Below are 25,571 nucleotides of genomic sequence, written 5' to 3' on the forward strand. Positions count from 1 at the left end.
AAGCAGGAGGAGAGTCAGAGGAAGAGGGAGAAGCAGGCTCCTGGCTTAGCAGGGAGGCCGATGCAGGGCTTGATCCCAGAACTCTGGGATCATGACCTGAGCTGAAGGCAGGCGCTTAACTGACTGAGCCACCCAGTCGCCCCTGGCCTCTGCTTTTCTGCAGTAATATCCTCGTTGGCAGAGCTGCACAATGCCTTGTACTTGTTGGTCAGTGAGGTTCAATATCACCAAGTGGTGACACACAGGCTTCCCAGCAAGATTCTCACATATGTATCATAGGATATAGGAAATTGTAAACTTCCTTTTTCTAATATTTTCCCCCAGATATTAATTATTGCACAGTAACAGAGGAACGAGAAAAATGAAAGGCTACCCCAAATTCTAGTATCTGCTCTTCCTTTTCCTGCATTCTCTTTACTTATCCATGTGGGAAGTAGTAAACTTGATTACCTTTTGAGGCTACCACAACAATTTGCCACCTTTAAAATTTATTTTTATCTCTTCTTAGCTAGTTAAATAAGAGACCCAAGTGTTTTTCTTTTTTTTTTTTTTAAGATTTTATTCATTTGACAGAGGGAGTGAGTGAACACAAGCAGGGGGAGTGGCAGGCAGAGGGAGAGTGAGAAGCAGGCTCCCCGCTGAGCAGAGAACCCGATGCAGGGCTTGAATCCAGGACCCCAGGATCATGACCTGAGCTGAAGGCAGACACTTAACCGACTGAGCCATCCAGGCGCTCCCAGACCCATGTTTTTATGTTTCTCTTATTAGTAAGAAAATGGACGTTTTGAAAGATTGTGGAAATAACTCAGTAAATCAGTAGTAGAGTAGAAAAGAGACCCTCTTCTCTCCTGTCTACTTACTATTCTGTTTTCAAATCTATCAGAATTACTGTTACTGTTACATTAGGACTCTGTCCTTGCTGTAAAATGCTGATGCGTCTGGAGTAGACTATATTGCCATTGTAGCCTAGGACAATCTTTTTAAGCCCTAACTTTGGTACTTGAGATGTCAATATAAGGATACAGATAGCTCCCCAATTTATAGCTGTATTAATGTTCCAGGTGTTGGTATGAGCTGGTTGTTTGGCATTTAGGATGTTTTCCCATAGAAAAATCTTTGAAATGGAAACTGGGTTTCCAGAGCAATGCACAAGAGTAAATTTAACTTGGGGTGCCTGGATGGTGTAGTCGGTCAAGCATCCAACTCTTGATTTCAGCTCAGGTCTGATCTCAAGGTCCTGAGATCAAACCCCTCCTTGGGCTCCGTGCAGCAGGGAGTCTGCTTGAGATTCTCTCCCCCTCTTCCTTTGCCCCTCCCCCCTGCACTCTCTCACTGAAATAAATAAATAAATAAATAAATAAATAAATAAATAAGTAAATCTTTTTTTTAAAAAAGGAAAAAAGTAAATTTAACTCAAACTTATAAAATAATTATGTGATTATTTAGTTTTGCCATGGTTTGAGGCCTTTCTGAGCTTGACTGGAAACCTAAACACTGATTTTAAGAATTGTTATGGAGAAAATTGCTCTATAAGTGACCTAGATCATGGTGGGTAAAGGCATATTGTTCATTTTTTACATTACTTACCTAAGATTACCTGCTCTTGGAATGATTTTGTCGTTTGTGTGTATCGATGTACCAAAGTTGAGAATGCCTCTCTAGTCCCCCAAGGGGAGGGAATGTCACCAAAGTGTATTCTGGGTAGATTTTATCTATATTAATGTGTTTCTCACAGGGCATTGCAACCATCCAACTATATTTGCTACTCTCATCGGACTTTTCACTAGTTCTATACTCAGTAGACTAGTCTCACCAGACTCACTAGTCTTCTTACCTCTGTATCACGAGGGTACTTTATGGTCCTTTTTACATTACGCTCAGTTATTGTTGGAATTCAAGAGTGGATTCACTGTACAAGCCCACGGCCTACCTTAAGAGCAGTGAACAAAGGAGATGCTTTAGTAGGTGGAAGTTAACATTCACATGGTGCTTTGCAATTTCCAAAGCACTTTTACATATGTCTCCATGTACTTTCACATATAATTATCTGATACTTATGAACAACTCTGTGAGGTAGCTATTATTGTCCACGTTTTATAATTGAGGCAACGGACGCTTGGGTAGATGAATTGACTTGTTGAAGGTTTAACAATGAGGAAGTTCCCGAACCAGAATTTGAACCCAGATTTTTTCTTTCTTTCTTTTTTTTTTTGAAGATTTTGTTTATTTATTTGACAGAGAGAGAGACAGCCAGTGAGAGAGGGAACACAGGCAGGGGGAGTGGGAGAAGAAGAAGCAGGCTCCTAGCAGAGGAGCCTGATGTAGGGCTCGATCCCAGGACTCTGAGATCATGCCCTGAGCTGAAGGCAGACGCTTAATGACTGAGCCACCCAGGCACCCCATCTTTTTTTTTTTTTTTAAGATTTTATTTATATATTTGAATAGAGGGAGAGAGATGGAGATAGTGAGAGATAGTACGAGCGTGGAGGAGAGGGAAAAGCAGGCTCCCTGTGATGTGGTGCTCGATCCCAGGACTCTGGATCGTGACCTGAATCAAAGGCAGATGCCCAACCGACTGAGCCACCCATGTGCCCCAAACCCAGATTTTCTGATTGAGGTTTTACTACTTACTGTATTATCCTTCAAAACCATTGATTTTTATGCTCTTTAAATATAAGATGTGGAAAGTATCAGGATTATTTTTGATAATCTGGGCTATATGGTTATTTTGGTGTTAGTGGAGCATTGTTTGAATTAATAAGCAATATAGTATTATTTGAAAAATGAGAAAGGAGTGTCACTCTAAAGAGCTGCTGATTGTATCTATTACTTTTTTTTTTACAGTAGTCCTTGGCTTTTATTTTATTTATTAATTTTTAACATTCAGGTATAAAAGTTTTATGTAATAAAATCTGTCAGTTGTTTCCTTGATGTCTTGCTGTGACTTTTCTTTTTCTTTTGTTTTAAAAAGATTTATTTATTTGAGAGAGAGAGAGAGAGAGACAGCATGTGTGTGCAGGGGGAGGGGCAGAAGGAGAGGGAGAGAGAATCTTTTTTTAAGCAGAGTCCTCTCTGAGTGCAGAGCTGACCTGGGGCTTGATCTCACCACCCTGAGATCACTACCTAAGCCGAAACTAAAGAGTCAGACACTTAACTGATTGCACCACCCAGGTGCCTCTGCTGTGACTTTTCTATAGTTCACATTATACAGATTTTAGCCTATATTTTATCAAATTTATGTTTAGTGTTTTTTCTTTTTATTGTGGTAAAATACACATAAAATTTCCCATTAACCTTTTCTTTCTTTTTTTTTTTTTTTTACCATTAACCATTTTTAAGTGTACAGTTCAGTGGTATTAAATACATTCACATTGTTGCACAGCCATCACCACTGTCCATCCCCAGAACCCTGTTCGTCTTGTAAAACTGAAACTCTACCTGTTAAACAGTAACTTCTCTGCTCCCCCATCTTCCCCCATCCCCAGCCCCTGGCAACCACCATTCTATGATTTAGACTATTTTAGATACCTGATATAAATGGCTTATTTCACTTAACAAAATGTCTTCAAGCTTCATTGATATCGTAGCATGTGTCAGAATTACCTTCCTTTTCAAGGCTGAGTAATATTCCATTGTTTATATATACCACATTTTGCTTATATGTTCAAATTTGATGGCCACTTGGGTTGCTTCAGCATTTTAGCTATTCGAAATAATGCCAGTGCCTAAATATTTTGTTCTTTTTGATGCTATTATAAATGAAATTATTTTTAGAAATTCCTTCTCAGATTGTTTATTGTTTGTGTATAGAAATGCAATTGATTTTTATATGTCGACTTTATATCCTGCTACTTTGCTGAATTCATTTCTTAGATCTAACAGGGTTTTTTTTCTTGTGTGTGTGACTTCTTTAGACTATTCTATGTGTAAGATCATATCACCTGCAAACAGAAATAATTTTACACACTTCTTTCTTTACAATTTAGATGCTGTTTATTTCTTTTTCTTGCCTAATTGCTCTGACTAGAACTGTTAGTACTGTGTTGAGTGGAAGTGATGAAAAGGGGCATCTTTGTCTTGTTCCTGATCTTAGAGGAAATGCTTTCAGTCTTTCACCATTGTATATTATGTTTGCTCTAGGCTTTTCGTATATGACTTTTATTATGTGGAGGTAGTTTCCTTCTATTTCTACTCTATTGAGTGTTTTTATCTTGAAAGGATCTTGACTTCCGTCAGTTGTTTTTGTTTTTTACTTTATTTTGTTGATGTGTGCCCGTTTTTGAGAAGCAGGATAACAGAGGGAAAGAACAGGGACTTTGGTGTCTTACATATTTACATAAAAATTTGGCTTTGTTTTTTCTAATTTATGTAATCTTAAGCTTGGCTTAGTAAGTTACTTAATATCCTAGAGCCACCCTTTTTCATCTGTAAAATAACTAAAATAATAGCAACCTTACATGGTTCAAACGAACAGTAAATACAATTTATATTTATATAAGGGCCTAACCACTATACCTAGCAAATAGTAGAGCCTTTTTCTTTCCTTATACCTCAATGTCATGAATTTAGTATTATTATTTTTCTGTTGTTGTTAGGCTTTTGTTATACTTGGCGTTGGTTGGGTTCATATTGATAATATAGATAGTTTGTTTTTACTTTTATTTTAAGGAGAATTGTGAGGGAACTTGTAGATGGTTAAATAAATTTAAAACTATTTTAAAGTTGAAGTTAAAATATCTATGGTGTTAGAATACATATGGTCAAGGGATAACTAAATTATGAGAATTTATTCGGAATATGACTCCAGTATATCAAACAAAGGATTTAAATTATTGAAGAGAGACTTTGGACTTTAAATTATTTTTTATACCCTTGAACAGGTTATCTGAATGTGGACTACCAAGAGAGGTAAAGTCCGCTTTATGTATGATCAGCAGTGATCATGCTGCTGGTAGGTGTATGAATTGATGTAGTTTGTTTGGGAAATTAGTTTGGCAATAAAACTGGTTATACCCTTTGACCAGTCTTCTTCCAGAAAGGATTTAGGTCTACCCTTAGTAATCCTGTTTCTGGGAATCTGTCTCAAGAAGAAACCTGGAGGGGCGCCTGAGTGGCACAGTGGTTAAGCGTCTGCCTTCGGCTCAGGGCGTGATCCCGGCGTTATGGGATCGAGCCCTACATCAGGCTCTTCTGCTATGAGCCTGCTTCTTCCTCTCCCACTCCCCCTGCTTGTGTTCCCTCTCTCGCTGGCTGTCTCTCTCTGTCAAATAAATAAATAAAATCTTAAAAAAAAAAAAAAAGAAGAAACCTGGAAATGCAGTTATAAGCTTTATTTAAATTTATTTATTTATTTATTATTGAGGTATAATCTCTATACAGTAAAGTACATATTTTAAGTGTACAGCTCGGTGACTATTTTACATATGTATATATCCCTATGATGCAGCTATAGAACATTTCTATCACCCAGAAAGTTTCCTTGTGCCTCTTTCCAATGTTATCTTTCCTCTACCCTCTACCCCACAACGGTAACTGTTACTCTGATTTCTATCACCATAGGTGCTTTTGGTAGTTCTTGAGCTAATATAAGTGAAATCATACAGTATATACTCTTTAATGCAAGGCTCTTTTCTTTTCTTTTTTAAAGATTTTATTTATTTATTTGAGAGAGAGAGAGACAGATAGCAAGAGCCAGCACAAGCAGGGAGGAGAGGGAGAAACAGTCTCCCCGCTCAATCTCAGGACCCTGGGATCATGACCTGAGCCGAAGGCAGACACTTAACCGACTGAACCACCCAGGTGCCCCCATGTAAGGCTGTTTTCAATCAGCGTAATGTTTTTGAGATTTAACCATGTCATTTGTGTATATTACCAGTTCTCGTTATTGCTGAGTAATATTCCATTGAATGAATACATCACAATTTGGTTTTTTGTTCTTCTGTTCATAGACATGTGATTCTAGTTTTTGGCTTTATGAACATTCTTGTACAACTCTTTTTGTGGACATATGTGCTAATTTCTTCTGGATATAAATCGTAACACTTTTTGTTATTAGATTAGCAACAACTATGAGCGGTGCAGAGTGTGAGGGCTGTGTGCGGTTGGCCTACCCTGCCTGCTCTTGGCCTGGGGGGTGGAGCAGAGGGCAGGGGCGGAGGGCAGGCGCAGTCTGACCATCACAAAGCTGCCTGCGAGCTCCTCTGCTACACATGCATAAATTCACACACAAACATGAATGGATAACAAGAGAAAATGGTATTGGAACAGTGGGAATCAGCAATTTTGCACCGTAAGTTTTGGGAGATGCAATATTTACTGTAGTCTGTCTAAAGTTGGGACAAAATTGAACGAACAAGGTCAGTTTGGTGCTTTGAAAAGTGTGAAAGCTGCTAGTGAGCTCTATTCTCCTCTATCCGGAGAAATAACTGAAATTAATGAAGTGTTTGCAGAAAATCCAGGGCTTACCAACAAATCTTGTTATGAAGATGGTTGGCTGATCAAGATAACACTCAGTAATCCTTCAGAACTGGATGAATTAATGAGTGAAGAAGCATATGAGAAATCCATAAAATCTACTCAGGAGTGAACATGGAACCCCTAAATAAATTATTATGAAATAAAAAAATAAAATAAGTAAATTAGCAACAACATAAATATCCAACAATAGGGGAATAAATTGTATAGATAAAATATTATGCAGCCACAAAAAATTGTGCTTATAAAAACAAAGGAAAAAGCTTATGATATATGACTTGGAAAAAATAATGCATTATTATTATGCAGTATATTTTAGCTTAGTTTTTAATTTTTTTATAATGGGAGTAAATTACTTTTCTAATAGAAAAAATATACTTTAAAAATCTGACTGAGGGGGCGCCTGGGTGGCACAGCGGTTAAGCGTCTGCCTCCGGCTCAGGGCGTGATCCCCGCGTTATGGGATCGAGCCCCACATCAGGCTCCTCCCTGTGAGCCTGCTTCTTCCTCTCCCACTCCCCCTGCTTGTCTTCCCTCTCTCACTGGCTGTCTCTATCTCTGTCGAATAAATAAATAAAATCTTTAAAAAAAAATAAATAAAAATCTGAGTGAGGATCATTGTATTTAGATATTGTGAACTTCGATTATGTAGACAGTGGAGGGTAGTCAAGTTGAACTTCTTTTGTATTTTTTCTTATATGACTTTGCTTGTATGACTTTTATTTGAATTACAGACATTTCCTAGTTGCAGGTCAATTATGTGTATCAGGTGGAATAGTTATTCATTATGTGGTAAAAGATTCCTTTCCCTTAGTAAATTAAAAACATGCAAGTAGGGGCACCTGGGTGGCACAGTCATTAAGCATCTGCCTTCGGCACAGGGCGTGATCCCGGCGTTATGGGATCGAGCCCCACATCAGGCTCTTCCGCTATGAGCCTGCTTCTTCCTCTTCCACTCCCCCAGCTTGTGTTCCCTCTCTCGCTGGCTGTCTCTATCTCTGTCGAATAAATAAATAAAATCTTAAAAAAAAATAAAAAATAAAATCATGCAAGTAAACAACTTCAAGTTACTTTTTTTTAAGTTTTATTTATTTTATTTTAGAGAGAGAGGGAGGGAGTGAGCACGAGCAAGAGGAGCAGAGGGAGAAGGAGAGAGAATCTAGCAGACTCCATGCCCAGTGTGGAGTCCAACTTGGGGCTTGATCTCACTTGAGATCAGGTGAGGTGAGATCAGGTCCTGAGCGGAAGCAAAGAGTCAGTGCATAACCGGCTGCTCCACCCGGGTGGCTCTTAAATTACTTTAATATATCATTAACCCTACAGATAACATCCCAAATTGGCTAGAGCAGAGAAATAGGTTTTTCACTTGCTGGTAGCAATATAAATTTATAAAGTTCTATTTTGGGGAAAAACAATTTGGGAGAATTATAGGTAAGGACTCATAATAGTATAGTTTATAAGTTTTGACTTGAAAATTCCACTTTGAAGAATAAAGATGCTCATTGCTGTTCTGTAGTGACACAAAAGAAGAAGTTCTACATTTAACAGAGGGAGCAAGGCCATCTTACCAGTGGGGTAGGGCACTTTAACCATTAAGATATGACATGTATATGAATTTTGTCAATAAAAGGAGACACATACATAGATAAAATAGTTGAAAAAAGACCAGAGTGAGTTTTTGGAGTGTTCACAGCAAATCTGTGCATGTGTTGAATTTATAGTACATTTAAAAAGTCAATTTTACTGTATGATAATTTAAAAAATAATACAGAGAAATTCAGTTTGGGAAAAAGAAAAAAAAGTATATGAAGGTACTGACAAGAATTAGAAATTGCGATGTGACAGTTTGTAGTATGTTGGGATTTTTTTCTCTAAAGTTTTTTTTAATACATTAAAAGATCAGCTATACATGTGTGTGTGCATTTGTATTATGTGTGTGTTTGTGTGCCTAATCACACTGAATAATAAAGTTCTTACTCTTTCACTGTCAACAGTGAAATGTCACTGTTCAAAATGAATTTTGAATGTCACTGCTCTAATGGATAGGAAACTGATATAAACATACTATCAGGATATTCAGGGTAAGTATAATTTAGAAATGTTCAAAGCACTGTTGAAGTAGAACAGTGGAAATTATTATGGAGAAATTGAGGGCTTTTTCATAGAAAAAGTGAGAATTGAACTTAGGGGCGTGTGGTTTGTTTTGTTTTGGGTGTTTTTTTGTTTTGTTTTTTGTTTTTTTTGTTTTTTGTTTTAGATTTTCAGGGGCTATTAATTCAATGTTAGGTCATTTATTCCCATAGCGAAGATTCTTTTTACAATGATATTTTAAAAGAGATGTTTCATTTATCACAGAGTTACTGTGAAGCTGTACAAAGATATTTATTTATTTAGTCAGTATGTATGTTTTATTTATAAAGCATTACTCCATAGCACTTTTATAGGCTGTGGAAAACTGATAATATAAGAGTATAATAACTAATGCTCACCACAAGATTCCTGAGTCAAGAAGCGAAGTGTAGGCTAGGCCTTTTTACTAAGGCAGGGATATACTTAAAATTTTTTTTATCCAGAAAATGGTTCCTCTCTCTTCATGTTTTAAAAAACTGTTTTCCCCCCTGTTCTTCGGATTGGAGAATTTCTACTGATATATTTTTCCTGTTTATTTGGGTATGAAATAATTTTTGATTGTGTTCTGAAACACATGCATGGTACATTGTCAAGACTCTGGATTCTGTTATTTTCCCATGAAGACTGTTGATTTTTTTCAGTTGGTTTGTTTAAAGGTAGATCACTTATTTGATCTCTTTAACTGCAAACTGGGCTGGAAGGCAGCAGCTGAAATCTCAGGTTGGTTCTTAGTCTTACCAGGATTGCTTGGAGTCTGCCCCATGCGTGCTTGGTTTGGGGTCAATTAGATATTAGGGCCGAGTTTAGTGTGGCTGCCAGAGATAAAGACTTGGGGTTATCAGTCATGGCAATAGATGGATGACATAGGATGGGCCTGTAGATCAGCATGTAATCCTGACTATAATAATGGTCAATGGAAGAGGACAGAAAGTAAAGGGGTGTAAGTGTCGTGAAGGCAGAGACTAATTCCTTGTTCATTCCTGTATCCTTTGTGCCTACCTCAGTGCCTGATATATAGGGCATGCTTAATAGTTGCTGACTGAATTTAGTGAAAGGAACAGCTAGGTAAGAGTAGAACCAAGGAGTTTTCAAGAAAACAAGAGAGAGTTTCAGTAAGGAGCTGGTGGTTATTTTTGTCAAGTACTTCAGGCAAGTCAAGCAGGAATGGAAGGTGAAAACAAGCTGTTATTTTTGGCAATTAGAGGAAGAGTTTCAGGAGAATGAGGGAATAGAGCCAGACTGCAATGAGTTGAGAAGTGAATTATAGTTGAAATAGTGACAGCGAGTGTTGATTATCCTGAAGTTATTTAATGATGACGGGAAGTGGAGATAGATTCATAGCTTTATAGATAAATAAAGTCTAAGAAGGTAGCTTTTGAAAGAATGATTATGAGCCGAGGAAAGAAGCTACTAGAGATGGAGAGGCTGAAGATAGAAGAGCAGTATTCGTTGTAATTCTGGGGAAAAAGGGGCCAGAATCAGTTCACCAGTATCAGAGTTCACTTTACGGAGAGGAACATCTTCCTCTGTGATAGGAAGAGAGAGGGAGCACGCGTATATTTACGCATACGGTTGGAGAGGAGGATGAGAATTTGCTTCTCAAATTGTTACCTCACCTAAGGAAAGAATTCTGTGGCCCTTGGGCCCTCTTGGGAGAGGAGTAACAGAGTAGCTGAAACCTAACTCACATGGTATATTTTATTCTCTGACTTACATGCTTTAAAAAAATTTTTTTTAAGTTTATTTATTTAAGTAATCTCTACCACCCAATATGGGGCTTGAACTCATGACCCTGAGATCAAGAGTCACATGCTCTTCCAACTGAGCCAGTGGGCACCCCTCCAGCTTACATGCTTATTTATTGTGCATATTTTTGAGGCAAGCCTGGTCTTAGATCTTTATTTCCAAATATTTATAAGAGGCCTGAGGTATGTGCATGGGAACACATTGGAGTTATATTTAACATTTAATATAAATGTTGGAGGTTTTTCATCATTATAGTTTGCAAAAGCTTAATATATATGGTTTGCATTGGTTTAACACTATATTGACACTCAGGCTGTAGTTGGAACTGGACTGAATTATTTACTTGTTTAACTCCCTTTGTAGGTGGATATTAAAAATAGCTTTATTGAGGTATAATTGACATACATCAAACCCCACATTTGAACTGTACGTGTCGATAAGTTTCGACATATGTATACCCCTGCGAAACCATCACTACAGTCAAGATAATGAACCCCCAGAATTGCCTTTTGCCCCTTTATCATCCATCCTTCCTTCTCACTCTCCGATACCCACAGCTTTTTGTCACTATTGATGGGTTTGTATCTTCTAGAATTTTATGTAAGTGTCATCTTACAGTGCGTTCTCTTTCTTGTACTTAGCAGAATGATGTTGGTGTTCATTCTGTCGTGTGTATCAATAGTTTTTTTCCTGTTTGTTGCCAGATAGTATCCCTCATAAAATTTATCTGTGCATCCAATGACGGACATTTGGGTCGTTTTCACATTTTGGCTAATACAAATAAAGCTGCTAAAAAAAATTTTTTTTTAAATGCTGCTATGAACATCCATAAATAGGTTTTTTTGTTTTTTGTTTTTTTCTTTTTGTGGACATAATGCCTTCGTGTCTCAGGTAAATTTCGGAGTGGAGTGCTTGGATCAAATAGTTGGTATATGTTTGACATTTATGGAAAGTACCTGAAAGTGGTTGTGCATCTTACATATACCTGCTGGTTGACCAGCCATGTGAGTTCAAGTTGCTCTACACCCTCACCAACACTGGCGGTCACTCTTTAATTTCTAGCCTTTCCAGTGGTTATGTATTGATATTTTGTTGTGGTTTTAATATGCATTTTCCTAATGACTCATGATATTGAGCGTCTTTCCTTGTACTTATTGACCATTCGTATCTCTTCTTTTGTGAAATCAATGTTGAAACCTTTTGTCCAGTTTTTAATTGTGTTGTCTTCTTAGTAAACCGGTAAGATTACTTTTGACTTCAATATAAATTGTGTGTTAGATTCGTATTTTGCAAATATTTTCTCCTCATCTGAGGCTGGCCCTTTAAATTTTGTAAGAGTATCTTTTGCAGAAGAAAAGCCGCAGATGAGGAGAAAATATTTTTTATTGCGGTATGATTCAGCATAATGATTCAGTATTTGTATGTATTGTGGAATGATCACCACAGTAAGCCTAGTTAATGTTCGTAACCATATAGTTACAAAATTTGTTTTTTCTTGTGATGAATGCTTTAAAGATCTCTCTTAGCAACTTTCCAGTATGCAATACATTATTATTAACCATACATTATATCTCCATGACTTATTTATTTTATAACTTATTTGCTTTATAACCTTTTGATCCCCTTCACCCATTTGGCCTAACCCCCCCCCCCCCCCCCCCCCGCCTCTGGCAACCAGTCTGTTCTCTGTATCTCTGAGCTTGGTTTTTCATTTTGTTTGTTTTAGATTCCACAGATAAGTGAGATAATACAGTATTTGTCTTTTCTCTGATTTACTTCACTTAGAATGCCCTCAAGTTTCATCCATGTTGTCGCAAATGGCAAGATTTCATTCTTTTTATGTCTGAATAATATCCCACATTACATCTTTATTCATTCATCCATTGGTGGACACTCAGGTTACTTCCATGTTTGGCTATTGTAAATAATGCTGCAGTGACCATGGGGTGCATGTCTCTTTTCAGGTTAAGCCTTTGTTTTCTTCAGATAAATACCCAGAAATAGAATTACCGGACTATATGGAAACTCTATTTTTAATTTTTAAAAAGATTTTTATTTATTTATTTGAGAGAGAGAGAGAAAGAGAGAGAGAGAGAAAACAAGTCAGGAGGAGGGTAAGAGGAAAGGGAGAAGAAGACTCTCCACTGAGCAGGGAGCCTGATGCGGGGCTCTAACCCAGGACCCCAGGATCATGACCTGAGCTGAAGGCAGATGCTTAACTGACTGAGCCACCATGCTCTATTTTTAATTTTTTGAACCTCCATACCATTTTCCACAGTGGCTGCGCCAGTTTACATTCTCACCAGCAGTGCACAAGAGTTCCCTTTTCTCCACATCCTCAACAACACTTTTTGATACTAGCCGTTCTGACAGGTGTGAGGTGATATCTCACTGTGGTGTTGATTTGCGTTTTTACTCATGATCAGTGATACTGAGCACTTTTTCATGTACCTGTTGGCCATCTGTCTGTCTTTGGAAAAAATGTCTGTTCAGATCTTCTGCCTATTTTCAAATCGGATTGTTGGGGGTTTTTTTGCTATTGTACGAGTTCTTTATATATTTTGGATTTTAACCCCTTATCAGGTATATGTTTTGCAAATATTTCCTCCCATTCAATAGATTACCTTTTCATTCTGTTTATTGTTTCCTTTGCTGTGCAGAAGCGTTCTCCTTTGATGTAGTTTCACTAAAAGTTTTTTTTAATGAAGTCCAGTTTGTTGATTTTATTGATTTTTAGTATGTGTATTTAAGTAAAAGTCATAATCAAAACCTACAGTTTTTCTCCCAGAAGTGAGAGTCATAGTTAATCTTAACTATGAATAACTGACTAGATTTAAGACTTAAAAAATTACATTGCTGTATGTAATTACTTGTCTTCAGTTACTAAACCTTTTTCCTTCATCTTTCCCGTAATATCACCTTTTTAATAATTCCTTATCACACATAGTACATTTGTTTCTGATTGAGTTGAACCACATTTCCATAAATTGTTTTTATTGTAACATCATAGAGGCAGCTAATGACTAAAGATTTACAGTTATGAATTCCTCTAACTAAAATAATTGAATTGCCTTCTCAGTTGTCCCCTTTCTCAGTCCACATTGGTATTTATTGCATTTATTTAAATAAAGGAGGGTAAGCCTTTCCTTCTCCTTTCTTAACTAATTCCTGAGACTAAGAAGTATCACTTGTGATGTTATGAGCCAATATTATAATCAGCAAAGGAAGTGCTCACACAAGGTACCATGAGAAAAGCTATGGCCTGCTCAGAGCCTTCAGTTTTGCAAGTTGTAGCCTGCTGCGTTCCTGGCAAGGATGGTGTTTACTCCCTCCAGTACCACAGAGGAAGCCTGTTTAGCCTCCTGCATCACTGGCCAAATTGCAGCTAAGTGCTGATTACAGCACCCTTATTATCTGGCACTGTGTGGGAGGCAGCAAGAAGCCTTCCCTGACTGGAGAGTGGCAATGGATTTTGTGTTAGAAAAATGTATTCCTTTTTTTTTTTCACACTGAGAGAACTCGACAGGAATGTTAAAAGTGTAGAGTAATCATAGAATCTAGTAGGTCATTGATACGCTATTAAATGCTATAAACTGTTTGGCAACATGGTCTGTTGGGTACAGCTCTAGACTAGCAATTCAGTGAATAATGTTTTAAAGTAGACTCTTGGTATCTCAGGTGTTTGTCCTGGGCAAGTTTCGTTATTGTTCCATACCATCTCCATTCCTTAGAAGTACTGTGTGTGTAAATTAGGTGCTGGATTAAAGGGCATGTGGATTTTTAAGTGTACTCTGAAATGCACATTACACAAAATGTCTGGTTTCTTGTTTTTTTCCCTCTTGTTTCTTATTTTGAAAAAATTTTAATATGCTGAAACCTAGCAAGAAAAATAAGTTGATAACCTATGCCCTTCACCTAGAGTCACTGCTTATTAACATTATTTTTTAGTATCTCACTTTAGTGTTTTAAATTAGACATATTAAGAAGTTGTAAAAATGTAAGAGAATTCCTTGACCAAATTTCCCCTAATGTTAATATCTTATGTCATCACAGTAAGTTATCAAGACCAGAACATTAATACTGATTCAGTATTAACTAATTCACGGGTCTTTTTGGAGTTTTGCCAGTTTTCCCACTACTGTCTCTTAGTAGTTTGGGATGCAAGTCCAGGATCCTGTATTCTACTTAGTTGTCACGTCTCTTCAGTGTTCTCCAACCTTCTCCAACCTAGGTAGTGTCTCAGTCTTTCCTGATCCTGAGGCTTTTTTAAAAATCAAAGTATAGCTGACACACAGTGTTCCATTAGTTTCAGGTGTACCATATAGTGATTCAGCAGCTCTGTGCTGTGCTCACTGCAAGCGTAACTCCCGTCTGTCACCTTACAAGGCTGTTACATTGCCATTGATGGCATGCCCTCTGCTGTACCTTTCATCCCCGTGACTTACTCATCCCTTAACTGGAAAGTTGTACCTCTCACTCACCTTCATCCCTTTTGATCTTCACACATTTGAAGAATACTGGCCATTTATTCTGTTAGCGTGTTTCTCAGTTTGGGCTCCTGGGCTGTTTGCTCATGATTAAATTAAGGCTGTGCGTTTTTGGCAAGAACACCACCAACATGATGCTGTGCCTTTCTCAGCACATCGTATCAGGAGGAGCGTGGTGTTGCTGTGTCTTCTTGCTGGTGATGTTAATCACTTAGTTAAGGTGCTGTCTTCCAGGTTTCTCCACTATAAAGTTACTATTTTTCCCTTTGCAATCAGTAATTATCTTGTGGGCAGATACTTTGAGACTATGCAAATATCCTGTTTCCCATCATACTTTCACCCACTAATTTTAGCATCCATTGATGATTCTTGCCTGCAGTAATATTACTGTGGTGTTTGCCTTTGGTGACTTTCTATTTCCATCATTCCTTTTATGTTTTCAAATTGGATTTCTTTTTCTGTAAGGAAGAGCTGTACCTTCTTCGTTTATTCATTTTTTCATTCATTTATTTATCTATGTTATTATGGACTCATGGATACTCAGAGAAGTGTGGCTCCCCCGTCCACACTACCCTGTTCCTGTTGCCTCATTATTTCTACCTTATTCGCACTCCTACATGCCGCAACACTATTATCACATGCGGGACACTTCACGTTAATATACGAATACCCTCGTCTAATGTGCCGTTTATAGTTAGATATCCTCAGTGCACCCATAATAGTCTTTACTGTATGTTTTGATCTATAACTCAAGGATTATGTGTTATATTTTCTTGCCAGAAATTTCTCTTAAATTTCCTCCACTATCACCTAGAACTGTTCTTTTTGTCTCTCTTGATAAGGATGTTTTTGAAGAATCATGAGAGTTGTCTTGCAGAATCTCCCTCCATTTGGTTTGTTTCCTCTTGAATAGATTTAGGACAAACATTGTTGGCAGGAATGTTGCATACATTATTTTGTATTCTTTTCAGTAGATCACATCAGGGAATACCATATGTCAGTCTGTCCCATCATAGTTGCTGTATCCCTTCATTTGGTTAAGGTAATGTCCAGATTTCCTCATTGTAATGTTACCTTTTCCTCTTTGTAATTAATATAATCTGTGGGGGAGATACTTGAGATTGTGTTGAATATCCTGCTTCACTCAATGGTTATAGGATCCATCAATGTTTCTTGCAAGAGTCAATTATTAATATGGTGGTTATAAAGTCATGATATCCTACTTCTATTATTCATTCTATATTTATTAGTTGGCATTATTCTGTAACAAAGATCTTTGTTATACCACTTATTTATTTAGAATTAGTATAGACTCATGGAATTTTTTTACAATAACAGCTTTATTGAAATATAATTCATATACCATACAATACACCCCTTTAAATTATATACACTTCACTGGTTATTAGTATATTCACTAAAGTGTGAAGCCATCACCACAGTTAATTTTAGGACATTTTCATCACTTCAAACAGCTATCCTGTGCCCTTTAGCTATCATTCCCCAATGACCCTAAGCAATCACTAATCTACTTTCTGCCTTTATAAATTTGTCTATTCTGGACATTTCATAAAAATGGAATCATATCGGGGCACCTGGGTGGCTCAGTTGGTTAAGCATCTGCCTTTGGCTCAGGTCACGAGTCCAGGGTCCTGGGATTGAGCCCCGTGTTGGGCTTCTTGCTCAGCAGAGTCTGCTTCTCCCTGTCCCTCTGCCTCCCCTCCTCCTGCTCATTCTCTCTCTCTGTGTGTCAAATAAATAAATAAAATCTTTAAAAAAATGGAATATAATATGTGTGGTCTTTTGTTGATGGCTGCTTTCATGTAGCATAATGTTTTCCAGGTTCTCCCATGTTTCCATACCTACTTCTTTTTATGGCTGAATAATACCCCATTGTATAGATAAACCAGATTTTGTTTACCTGTTCATTAGTTGATGGACCCTTGAGATGTTTCTACTTTTGGGCTCTTGTGAATAATGCTGCTATAAAAATTTGTATGCAAACAAAAATGTAAATGTACTTAACACTGCTGAATGGTGCACTTAAAAATGATTAAAATGTTCCATTTTATGGTACCTATTTTTACCGCAATAAAAAAAAAATTTATGGAATGTCCGTGTGGTAGACTATTATATAGCCACTTAACATTATATTTCAAAAACCTATATAATAACATTAAAGATGCTTATGATATCTTAAGTTAAAATGGTATAAAAATCATAAACATTATTTCAAATATATTAAAATGTATAGAAATATTTGTAAAGATGTTTGTTTCCTTGATATTTCAAGATTGTAGAATTAGGAAGAGACTTTCATTTTCTTTTTTTTTTTTTTTAAAGATTTTATTTATTTATTTGACAGAGAGACAGCCAGCGAGAGAGGGAACACAAGCAGGGGGAGTGGGAGAGGAAGAAGCAGGCCCATAGCATAGGAGCCTGATGTGGGGCTCGATCCCAGAACGCCGGGATCATGCCCTGAGCCGAAGGCAGACGCTTAACAACTGCGCCACCCAGGGGCCCAGAGACTTTCATTTTCTTTATAAATTTTTTCAAAATTTACAAAGTGAGTATGCGTTTTTATAATCGATGAAGAAAAACACTAGAAAGAAAAAAAATTGTACAAGAAGGGTCTGGCACCAACAACCTTTTTATAACACATATACTATCTCAAAAATCCTTTCAATTAAAGAAATAATAGGGTGAATAGGTGGAAAGCATTCACAGATACAAACATCCTGTTATAAAAGGATAAAAAGTATAGCATAGGGAATATAGTCAATAATGTAATAATGTTCTGTGTTGACAGATACGGTGACTACACTTATCGTGATGAACATTGGATTATATGTTAAATATCTATTATGCTACCTTATGTATATGATGCACATATATATAATGGAGAGTAGTTCAAGAGAATGGTGCTCCGTGGGCATAATTGTATGACATGCTCGAATGTTGGATCTGTTTTTCTAAGATGTATATTTAGGATTTTCCCTGTTTGTATAAGTAAATAGGAAATTTTCCATGACAAAAATGGGAGGAAATACAGTAATTGCATTTCTTTTACTGTGTAGGAATTCTTTCTGTTTTGTGTTGATTTACTAACCAGGCTTGGTTAGGCTTGCTATTAAACAACTTTGTTTGAAAGAAAGAGAATATTAAAGGAGAAAATGCAAATTTAGTAAGATCGTATTCCAGGTTAGACTAGAAATTCTAGTTCAGATTATTATAAGTATATAAATATCTGTTATTTCTACTAAATTATAATTTAAAACTAGAGCTCAAAGAAGTGGTAGCTTTTGATGTATAGGAGGTATCTAAATGTTACAATTACATAGCGTCTCTTTCGTGCCTCTTTTGTTCAGGGCAAAACAAAACGTGTTTATTTAAATTGTCTGTTCCGCTTGCCCAGGCTTGAAAGGAATTAAGTGGTGTCAAGATAGCATTGAAGATACACCTGATTTCCTCACTATTAGAGGCCTTAAGAGAAATGTTTGAGGACTTTAGTTGTGTGTCAGAATTTACTGTGAGAGGAGGTTTTAGCATTGTGTGTGTGTGTGTGTGTGTGTGTGTGTGTGTGTGTGTGTAGGGATGGGGTGGGGGTGGGATAGGATCTTTTCCATGCCGGGGGATTTTGTAATTCTGGTTTAGTGTTGAGAGCAGAGTGAGGTAGAAGAAAAACAAGATTAATAGCAGTAGCTGTTGAAAATACTAGTACATAACAGTGCATTTTTATACCATGTTACCCATTCCTATATATTCACAATTTTTTCCTATATATATTTATATTCATAATTTTTTGTCTTAGTCGTTTTCTTTTTTAAAAAAAAAGATTTATTTATTTATTTTAGGGTGAGAGTGCAGGGGAGGGGCAAAGGTAGAGGAAGAGAATCTTCAAGCAGATTCCCTGCTGAGCGCAGACCCCCAGCTCGGGTCTCACAGGATCTCATGACCCATGAGATCATGACCTGAGCCAAAACCAAGAGTCAGCTGCTCAACCGAATCACCTAGGCACTGTGTCTTTGTTGTTTTATGTAGAATTTTTTTGAATTTATCCTACTATCCACTGAATACTGATAATATTCTAGCACTGTATTCATAAAGCTAGGATTTAAAACTATATGAATGAGGATTAAAAACAGTAAGGAAAGAGGAACATATCTAGCAGAAATGTTAGGCGCCCACAAAGTCAAGGCCTGAGTATATCATATCTGATATTTTTGTTTATTTGTCCCTCTTTTTTTTTTTTTTTGAGTAGGTTCCACGCCCAGAGCAGAGCCCAATACAGGGCTCAGACTCACGACCATGAGATCAAGACCTGAGCTGAGGGGCACTTGAGTGCGCCTGAGTGGCTCAGATGGTTAAGCATCCGCCTTCGGCTCAGGTCATGATCTCCAGGTCCTGGGATTGAGCCCCACATTGGACTCCTGGCTCAGCAGGGAGTCTGCCTTTCCCTCTGCCTCTTCCCCCCACTCATGCTTTCTCACTCTCTCTCTCTCTCAAATGAATAAATAAAGTCTTAAAAAAAAAAAAGACCTGAGCTGAGATCAAGAGTCTGATACTTAACCGACTGAGCCACCCAGGCGGTCCTGTTTATCTGTTTTTGAACTGGGAAAAAGGAGATGATTTATTTTGAATACCCAGCTTTTTTTTTTAAGCACATAGTTTATAAGGAAATTAATAGAGCGGAACTGTCAGAGAACCAGAATGTCATCTATATCTATATCTAAGGGGTTATTAAATCTGCTTAGAGGTTAGTAGGCAGGAGGAGCCTTGGAGATAGTACATAAATTCCAAGTTGCTATGCATTATTAAAATGCATAACACCTTCTAAAATATATGAAAGTAGTGGCAAACCATTAAGCTGTGGATAGATGCTTTGGTATTTTTACCGCAAATGCAGGAAAAGCCATGCTTCCCTTTGTAGCCATGGAATTTCTCTTCTTAAATAGGACCTTCTATTCATAGTTTTTCTTTTTCTTTTTTTTTTTTTTTTAAGATTTTATTTATTTATGTGACAGAGAGCCAGCCAGCGAGAGAGGGAACACAGCAGGGGGAGTGGGAGGGGGAGTGGGAGGGGGAGTGGGAGAGGAAGAAGCAGGCTCATAGCGGAGGAGCCTGATGTGGGACTCGATCCCGGTACGCCAGGATCACGCCCTGAGCCGAAGGCAGACGCTTTAACGACTGCGCTACCCAGGCGCCCCTATTCATGGTTTTTCTGAGAGTAAGCTCCCAGTAACAATTTATAATACAAATAAATAATAGTAATTATAAATAATAATTAGGAACCATTTTTGCCATGTTTCATACTCTACTCTTTCCAAGAATGATGAGTTACAAAATAAAATCTTAAATTAGAAAATTTTGAAAAATAGAAACAGCTTCCAAGAGAGTTTTCGAGAAGTTCAAAAAGATTTGGAGACAGTAATTTGATTCCGTTTTTGTCGTTGTTTTCTTCCATCAAACAAATCTGTCTCCTCGTGGTGTTAAGTCTCGTCTGTTCATCCATTCTTAGAGTCTCCTTGCGTGACTGGCATCATGTTTTATTAATGGCAAACTTGAAAAGTAAGTTAAATGACTTGCCCAGATCCTAAGGAAATCAGTGGGCTGTAGTAAGATACTATACATAGTTGTTGGGGTGGGGGAGATTTTTACCCCGCCCATCTTGGTTCTTTTGGCTGGTCTAATAATTAAATTGACACAAGACAGATTAATAGGAGAAAAAAATTAATTTTGTAAATAAGGAGTTCTTATAGGTAGGGGCCTAAGAAATAACCAAAGCAGATGGTTTATATACCTTTTAGAAAAAGAAACAATAAATTTGTGAAGAACTGACAAGACAAAGAAACTTAGTCTTGGTTACTAATGAGTGAAGACATTAAGCAGAGTTTGTGTATACTGACTTCTAGGCTTTGAATTCTCTGTCTCTGATGATAAGGATGTTTCTTTACAACTGAGGGCTTCAGAGGGGAGGGGGGTGGGGGAATGGGATAGGCTGGTGATGGGTAGTAAGGAAGGCACATATTGCATAGTGCACTGGGTGTTATACGCAACTAATGAATCATGGAACTTTACATCAAAAACCAGGGATGTACTGTATGGTGACTAACATATAATAAAAAAAATGATTATAATGAAAAAAAGGATATTTCTTTACCTCCTGGTACAGGGAGGGCACCTTTCACATGGGAAATTTATTTCCTGCTTTCAGGGGGACAGAGAGGAGGGTCAGAATGTGCTTCTATTGGCTGTTTCTCAAGCAAACTTTACTTCAGCATTACCACTGTGCCACTTTGACATATCTGGGGGCAGCCTGCCCTGAGCCCCATTATAGTGTCATTCTCTGTTTCCTAGAACTAGCTCCAAAAAGGAAGAAAAATAGATTTGATTTTTAGGTGGAATTTAGACTCTGCAAAGAGACCTGGATTATGGTCTGTTTCTGCTGTTTAACCGTATGTGTGGCCCTCCACGTCTGTTTCTCCAGCTTCAAAGTGTGAAAAATAAAGAGTACCTAATTCAGAGGGTTGTTTTGAGGAATTAATAAAATAATGCATGTAAGGTACTTCACTGTGTCTGGCCTATAGTAAATGTTCAACATACGGTTTAAAAAAAAAAATCCCTGCATGCATGGAGGTCTGTGTTCTACATCCTTTTTTTTTTTTTTTAAGATTGATTTATGTATTTGAAGGGGGGGGCGTAGAGGGAGAGAGAGAATCTTGAGCAGGCTCCATGCCCAGTGCGGAGCCCACATGGGGCTTGATCTCACAAACCTGAGATATGACCTGAGCCGAAATCAGGAGTCAGATGCTTAACTGGCTGAACTGCCCAAGTGCCTCACTACATCTTTTTTTTTTTTTTTTTTTTTAAACTCTTTGGGTACTTCAGTCTCCTGAAGTCCTCTGTGGAATAAGTGTGGCATTAAGGATGGCAAGTCCTCCTGCGGTCAGCATGGGTAACATCTAGACATGGATGCTTTCTCTGAGGCAGAATCAATTGGTTCCAAACAGCCCAAAGGAGTAAATACATGGAAAAGATGAAATTGACATGGTTTTAACAGAATTTTCTCTTTACATGCTTTTTTTTTCTTCTTTTTTTTTTTTAAACAGTGCCTTTGAAGATGAGACCATGAAGCTTCGACAGCTGAAACTAGATAATCAGGTGAGTAAATCAGGAGTCTCCCTCCTGTTTTGCAATAAGTGGGCAGCTATACTGACCATGATGCTGAGAGTCTTGACTCTGAAGTCTTGGCAGGGTCACGGAAAGAAGACAGGAGAGGAAAAGGCTTTGATGTTACTAAGCAGTGTCTGGAGGTAGTATTTGCTGAACCAAGGCCCTGGGCTCTGGCAAGACCAAAGTGCTTCCAGGAGCACAGCCATAAAAATGGCCTTGGATTTCTAATCACTGAAAATTCCTTGGCACCTCTCCTAAGAATGAGAAGAATGTTAACACTATATTTCTATGTAGTAATTTGGTCCTGCTGCCTTACATACCTGTCTGCACTGTAATTTCATTTAAGTACAAGATTTTTTTCTTGTTCTAAAATGCAGATCTGAACATGCTGCTGGCTGCTTAGAAACCTCAACTGCTTACAGCACAATTTTCTTCACAATACCAGTCCCAGTTTTCAGTTACATATTAATTCTGTTTTTCAGTGATTTGATTTATGTTTGTTTCCTCCATGAGGGTAAGCTCCATGAGAACTGGAGCCAAGTTGGTTTATGATGATTATTATATCAGAAGTTCCTAGTGTAGGGCTGGGCACATACTAATCCTTCACTAAATATTTGAGAGAAGAAAGAAATAAATGAACAGTTGTACATCGTTATTTGCTATGATAATCGTTATTAGTCAGCTTAGAACCTATATCCAACGTCCGTTGCTTTCCCATTTGCAGTTTCGTATGCACGTTATTTAATTCAGGACATTCTATAGCTTGAGTCTACCTAGGTAGGATCATTAACAAAGTGGGACTCTGTAGGTGCCTAAACATACCTCTAAAGTTTTTTCTTACTTATGCTAATGTTGGAATTAAAAAGGGGACTTGTAGTATAGTAAGTTGCTTTCAAGGTGGAATCCTTAAAAACTGGGAGAGAGGTCTCTGCATGGCGTGCAGGGATGTGCGGGGCCACCCTCTGTAGGGCGAGGCCCTGGCGGGTCGGAATGCTATGCCCACCCCTGGAAGGCTCTGGCGCTCCTGCTCCTGTACGGCCACCCCCGCATGGCACCTACGAAGTCTTTTGTGGCCATGGCGCTAATCTAGGGACTCTCGTCCCGTTCCACTGCCACTCCAATCACCAGCTGGTGGGGTTCGGCCTCCTCACCTGTGCCTGGAAGGGGAGCGTTGCCCAGTGGTCTTCAGGGATCCTCTGTATGCAAGTCATTGCCACCGTAGGAGACCTCTGGCTTCTAAGTGGCCATGATGGCCTCCATCGTCTGCTCAGGCCCCTGGCCCGCCTCATGGGCTGTGTCCTGAAGTGAGAGGAGAGGAGCATCTGGGGCACTCCAGCTGCCTACCTCAGTTGGCTTCAACGTCTGAATAAGAGTGGGGGCCACAGCCAGTCCAGAGCTGCCTGACTGGGCACATGACAATCACAGCTTCTTCACCCCTTCCCCAATCCCTGCAAGGGCCCCAGAGGGCTGGCCAGTGAGGGCAGAGACCCCTGGGCCCAGCCCTCTGGGCCCCAGCTGCCCCGGGCTCTCCCTGCGTCCAGGTGACACACACAGGACAGAGCTTGCCTGTCCGTGGGCCCCCGCGGGAATGGCTGCACAGCTGGGTATGCAGAGCCCACCTTCCACACAGGGAAGGCCGGCGCCCCCACCAGCCTGGCACCTGCATCTCGGTGTGTGTTGGTGAAATCCATTTCCAGGCTTAGTGATCCCCAGGGTGCTTGGGCTCCAAAGGCTGGAGACCCTGGCATGGGTGACCTGTCCCAGGGGAGCCTGGCCGTAGTGCTTTTTATAGATAGACTTCCTCGAAATCACTGCTGAGGTTAATAGGGCAGCTGTAGCTTCCCTCCAGCTGGCTTCCTTTAAAGAGACTGAGGGAAGGGCGCCCGAGAGCTTAGTCGGTTGAGCGTCCAACTCTTGATTTCAGTTCAGATCATGATCTCAGGGTTGTGAGGTCAAGCTAGTGCTCAGCAGACTGCTTGAGATTCTCTCCCTCCCTCTCCCTCTCCCCCCTACTGCACTCTCTCTCTCCAAAAATAAATAAAATAAAATCTTTCTAAAGAGACTGAGGGACATTTTAAGCAAATCTAGTTTTTCGTAGCCTTGCAGGAAAATGGCAACAAACTTCTAAGCAATGACAGGTGGCTGTCTCAGCGTTCTCCACGGGATGGGCTGCTTCTGAGCAGAGAACCACCTAGCATCTGTAAAGTTGTCAGGTGAAGGGTGTGAAATAAACAAGCCTTTCTAACATTGGAAAAAAATAAAAGGTGGCCCAGATATTTGGTAATTTTTATTCTTTACAGTGAGAATGCTGCATGTGATATGTGCATGTTGGGATTTTGTAAGCCTTTTATGGCACAGCTTTTTCAAAATTATGTTTTTATATGGGCGATAAAAGCATATGGTAAAGATTCCAATAACACTGAAAAGATATTGATGAAAAGTCTTTCTTCTACTTGGCTTATTTCTTTACTGGAAACTGTCACTTTTTTTTTTAAGGTTTTATTTATATATTTGTCAGAGAGAGAGAGTGCAAGAGAGAGAGCACAGAGGGAACAGCAGGCAGAGGGAGAAGCAGGGTCCCCACTGAGCAAGGAGCCTGATGTGGGACTCAATCCCAGGACCCCAAGGTCATAACCTGAGCCGAAGGCAGATGCTTGACTGACTGAGCCACCCAGGCATCCCAGACTTTTTTTTTTTTTGAGGGAGGTGGTATGGGGCAGAGGAAGAGGGAGAGAGAGAATCTTAAGCAGGCTCCATGCCCAGCACAGAGCCTGACGTGGGGCTGGATCCCATGACCCTAAGATCATGACCTGAGCTGAAATCAAGAGCCAGACACTTAACTGACTGAGTCACCCTGGCGCCCCTGGAGACTGTCACTGACTTCTAATGTATTCTAGCAGAGGTAGTCAATGAATGTACAGATATAAAATTTTATAGGAATTTTTTCAAATTCAAAAAGTCTGATGTGTAAATGTGGGTGTGAAATAGCCTGTGAGAATACTGGAAGGGCCTGAAGCATGCCTCAGGCGTGAGAAGGAGCTTGCTCAGCAGGGGGTAAGGGACTTTCCACACAGGCAAGCTGAGCATTCAAATGGCAGCACTACAGGAGGAATAAAACGTTGGGCTGGGAATCCCAAGACTTTGGTTCCGATTCTTACTCTGCTGTTAATTAGCTGTGTGATTTTAGGTAAGATTCTTAAACTCTGTGGGTCCCACTATTTCATCTGTAAAGTGAGCTCAGGCTGGATCACATAATAGAATGTGAGGATCTGAGAGTATGGAAGTTAGAGCTGAGATGGAGATACCCTGAGGAAGGCTAGGCTGCTGCTCAGTCTGGGCCTCAGAGGCTGGTAGGATCTTGGTGGAAGGCTCTCAGTCCAGGGCATGCCAAGCTATCCGAGACCATGCACTCTCATGTCCATGACAGTGGTTTAATGTAGGAGTGATAGTCAGTGGAGGTGGGAGAGGCTAGGGAACCTTACTCTCCCCACCTCTGCCTGAAGTATACAGTAGATTAACCTCTTAGGAGTCCTGTTGTGGGAATGTCCCCATGGTTGAGAG

The 25,571-nt window shown here is 39.0% G+C and overlaps 1 protein-coding gene across 3 annotated transcripts in view; it reads left to right on the forward strand.

Annotated features, from left to right (window-relative positions):
* TULP3 (TUB like protein 3) overlaps window positions 1–25,571 on the forward strand; it is a 68,927-nt gene that overhangs the window by 15,269 nt on the left and 28,087 nt on the right. For 2 of the 3 annotated variants that reach the window (XM_026502669.4, XM_026502670.4), the window contains exon 2: window positions 21,947–21,998. In XM_026502669.4, coding sequence (XP_026358454.2) covers window positions 21,947–21,998 — 52 coding nt within the window. Of the gene's footprint in view, window positions 1–21,942; window positions 21,999–25,571 lie in introns of those variants that run through there. The other variant, XM_026502672.4, reaches the window with a different exon arrangement.

The sequence above is a fragment of the Ursus arctos genome, unplaced genomic scaffold (assembly GCF_023065955.2).
Source record: "Ursus arctos isolate Adak ecotype North America unplaced genomic scaffold, UrsArc2.0 scaffold_26, whole genome shotgun sequence".
NCBI classification, from domain to species: Eukaryota; Metazoa; Chordata; class Mammalia; order Carnivora; family Ursidae; genus Ursus; species Ursus arctos.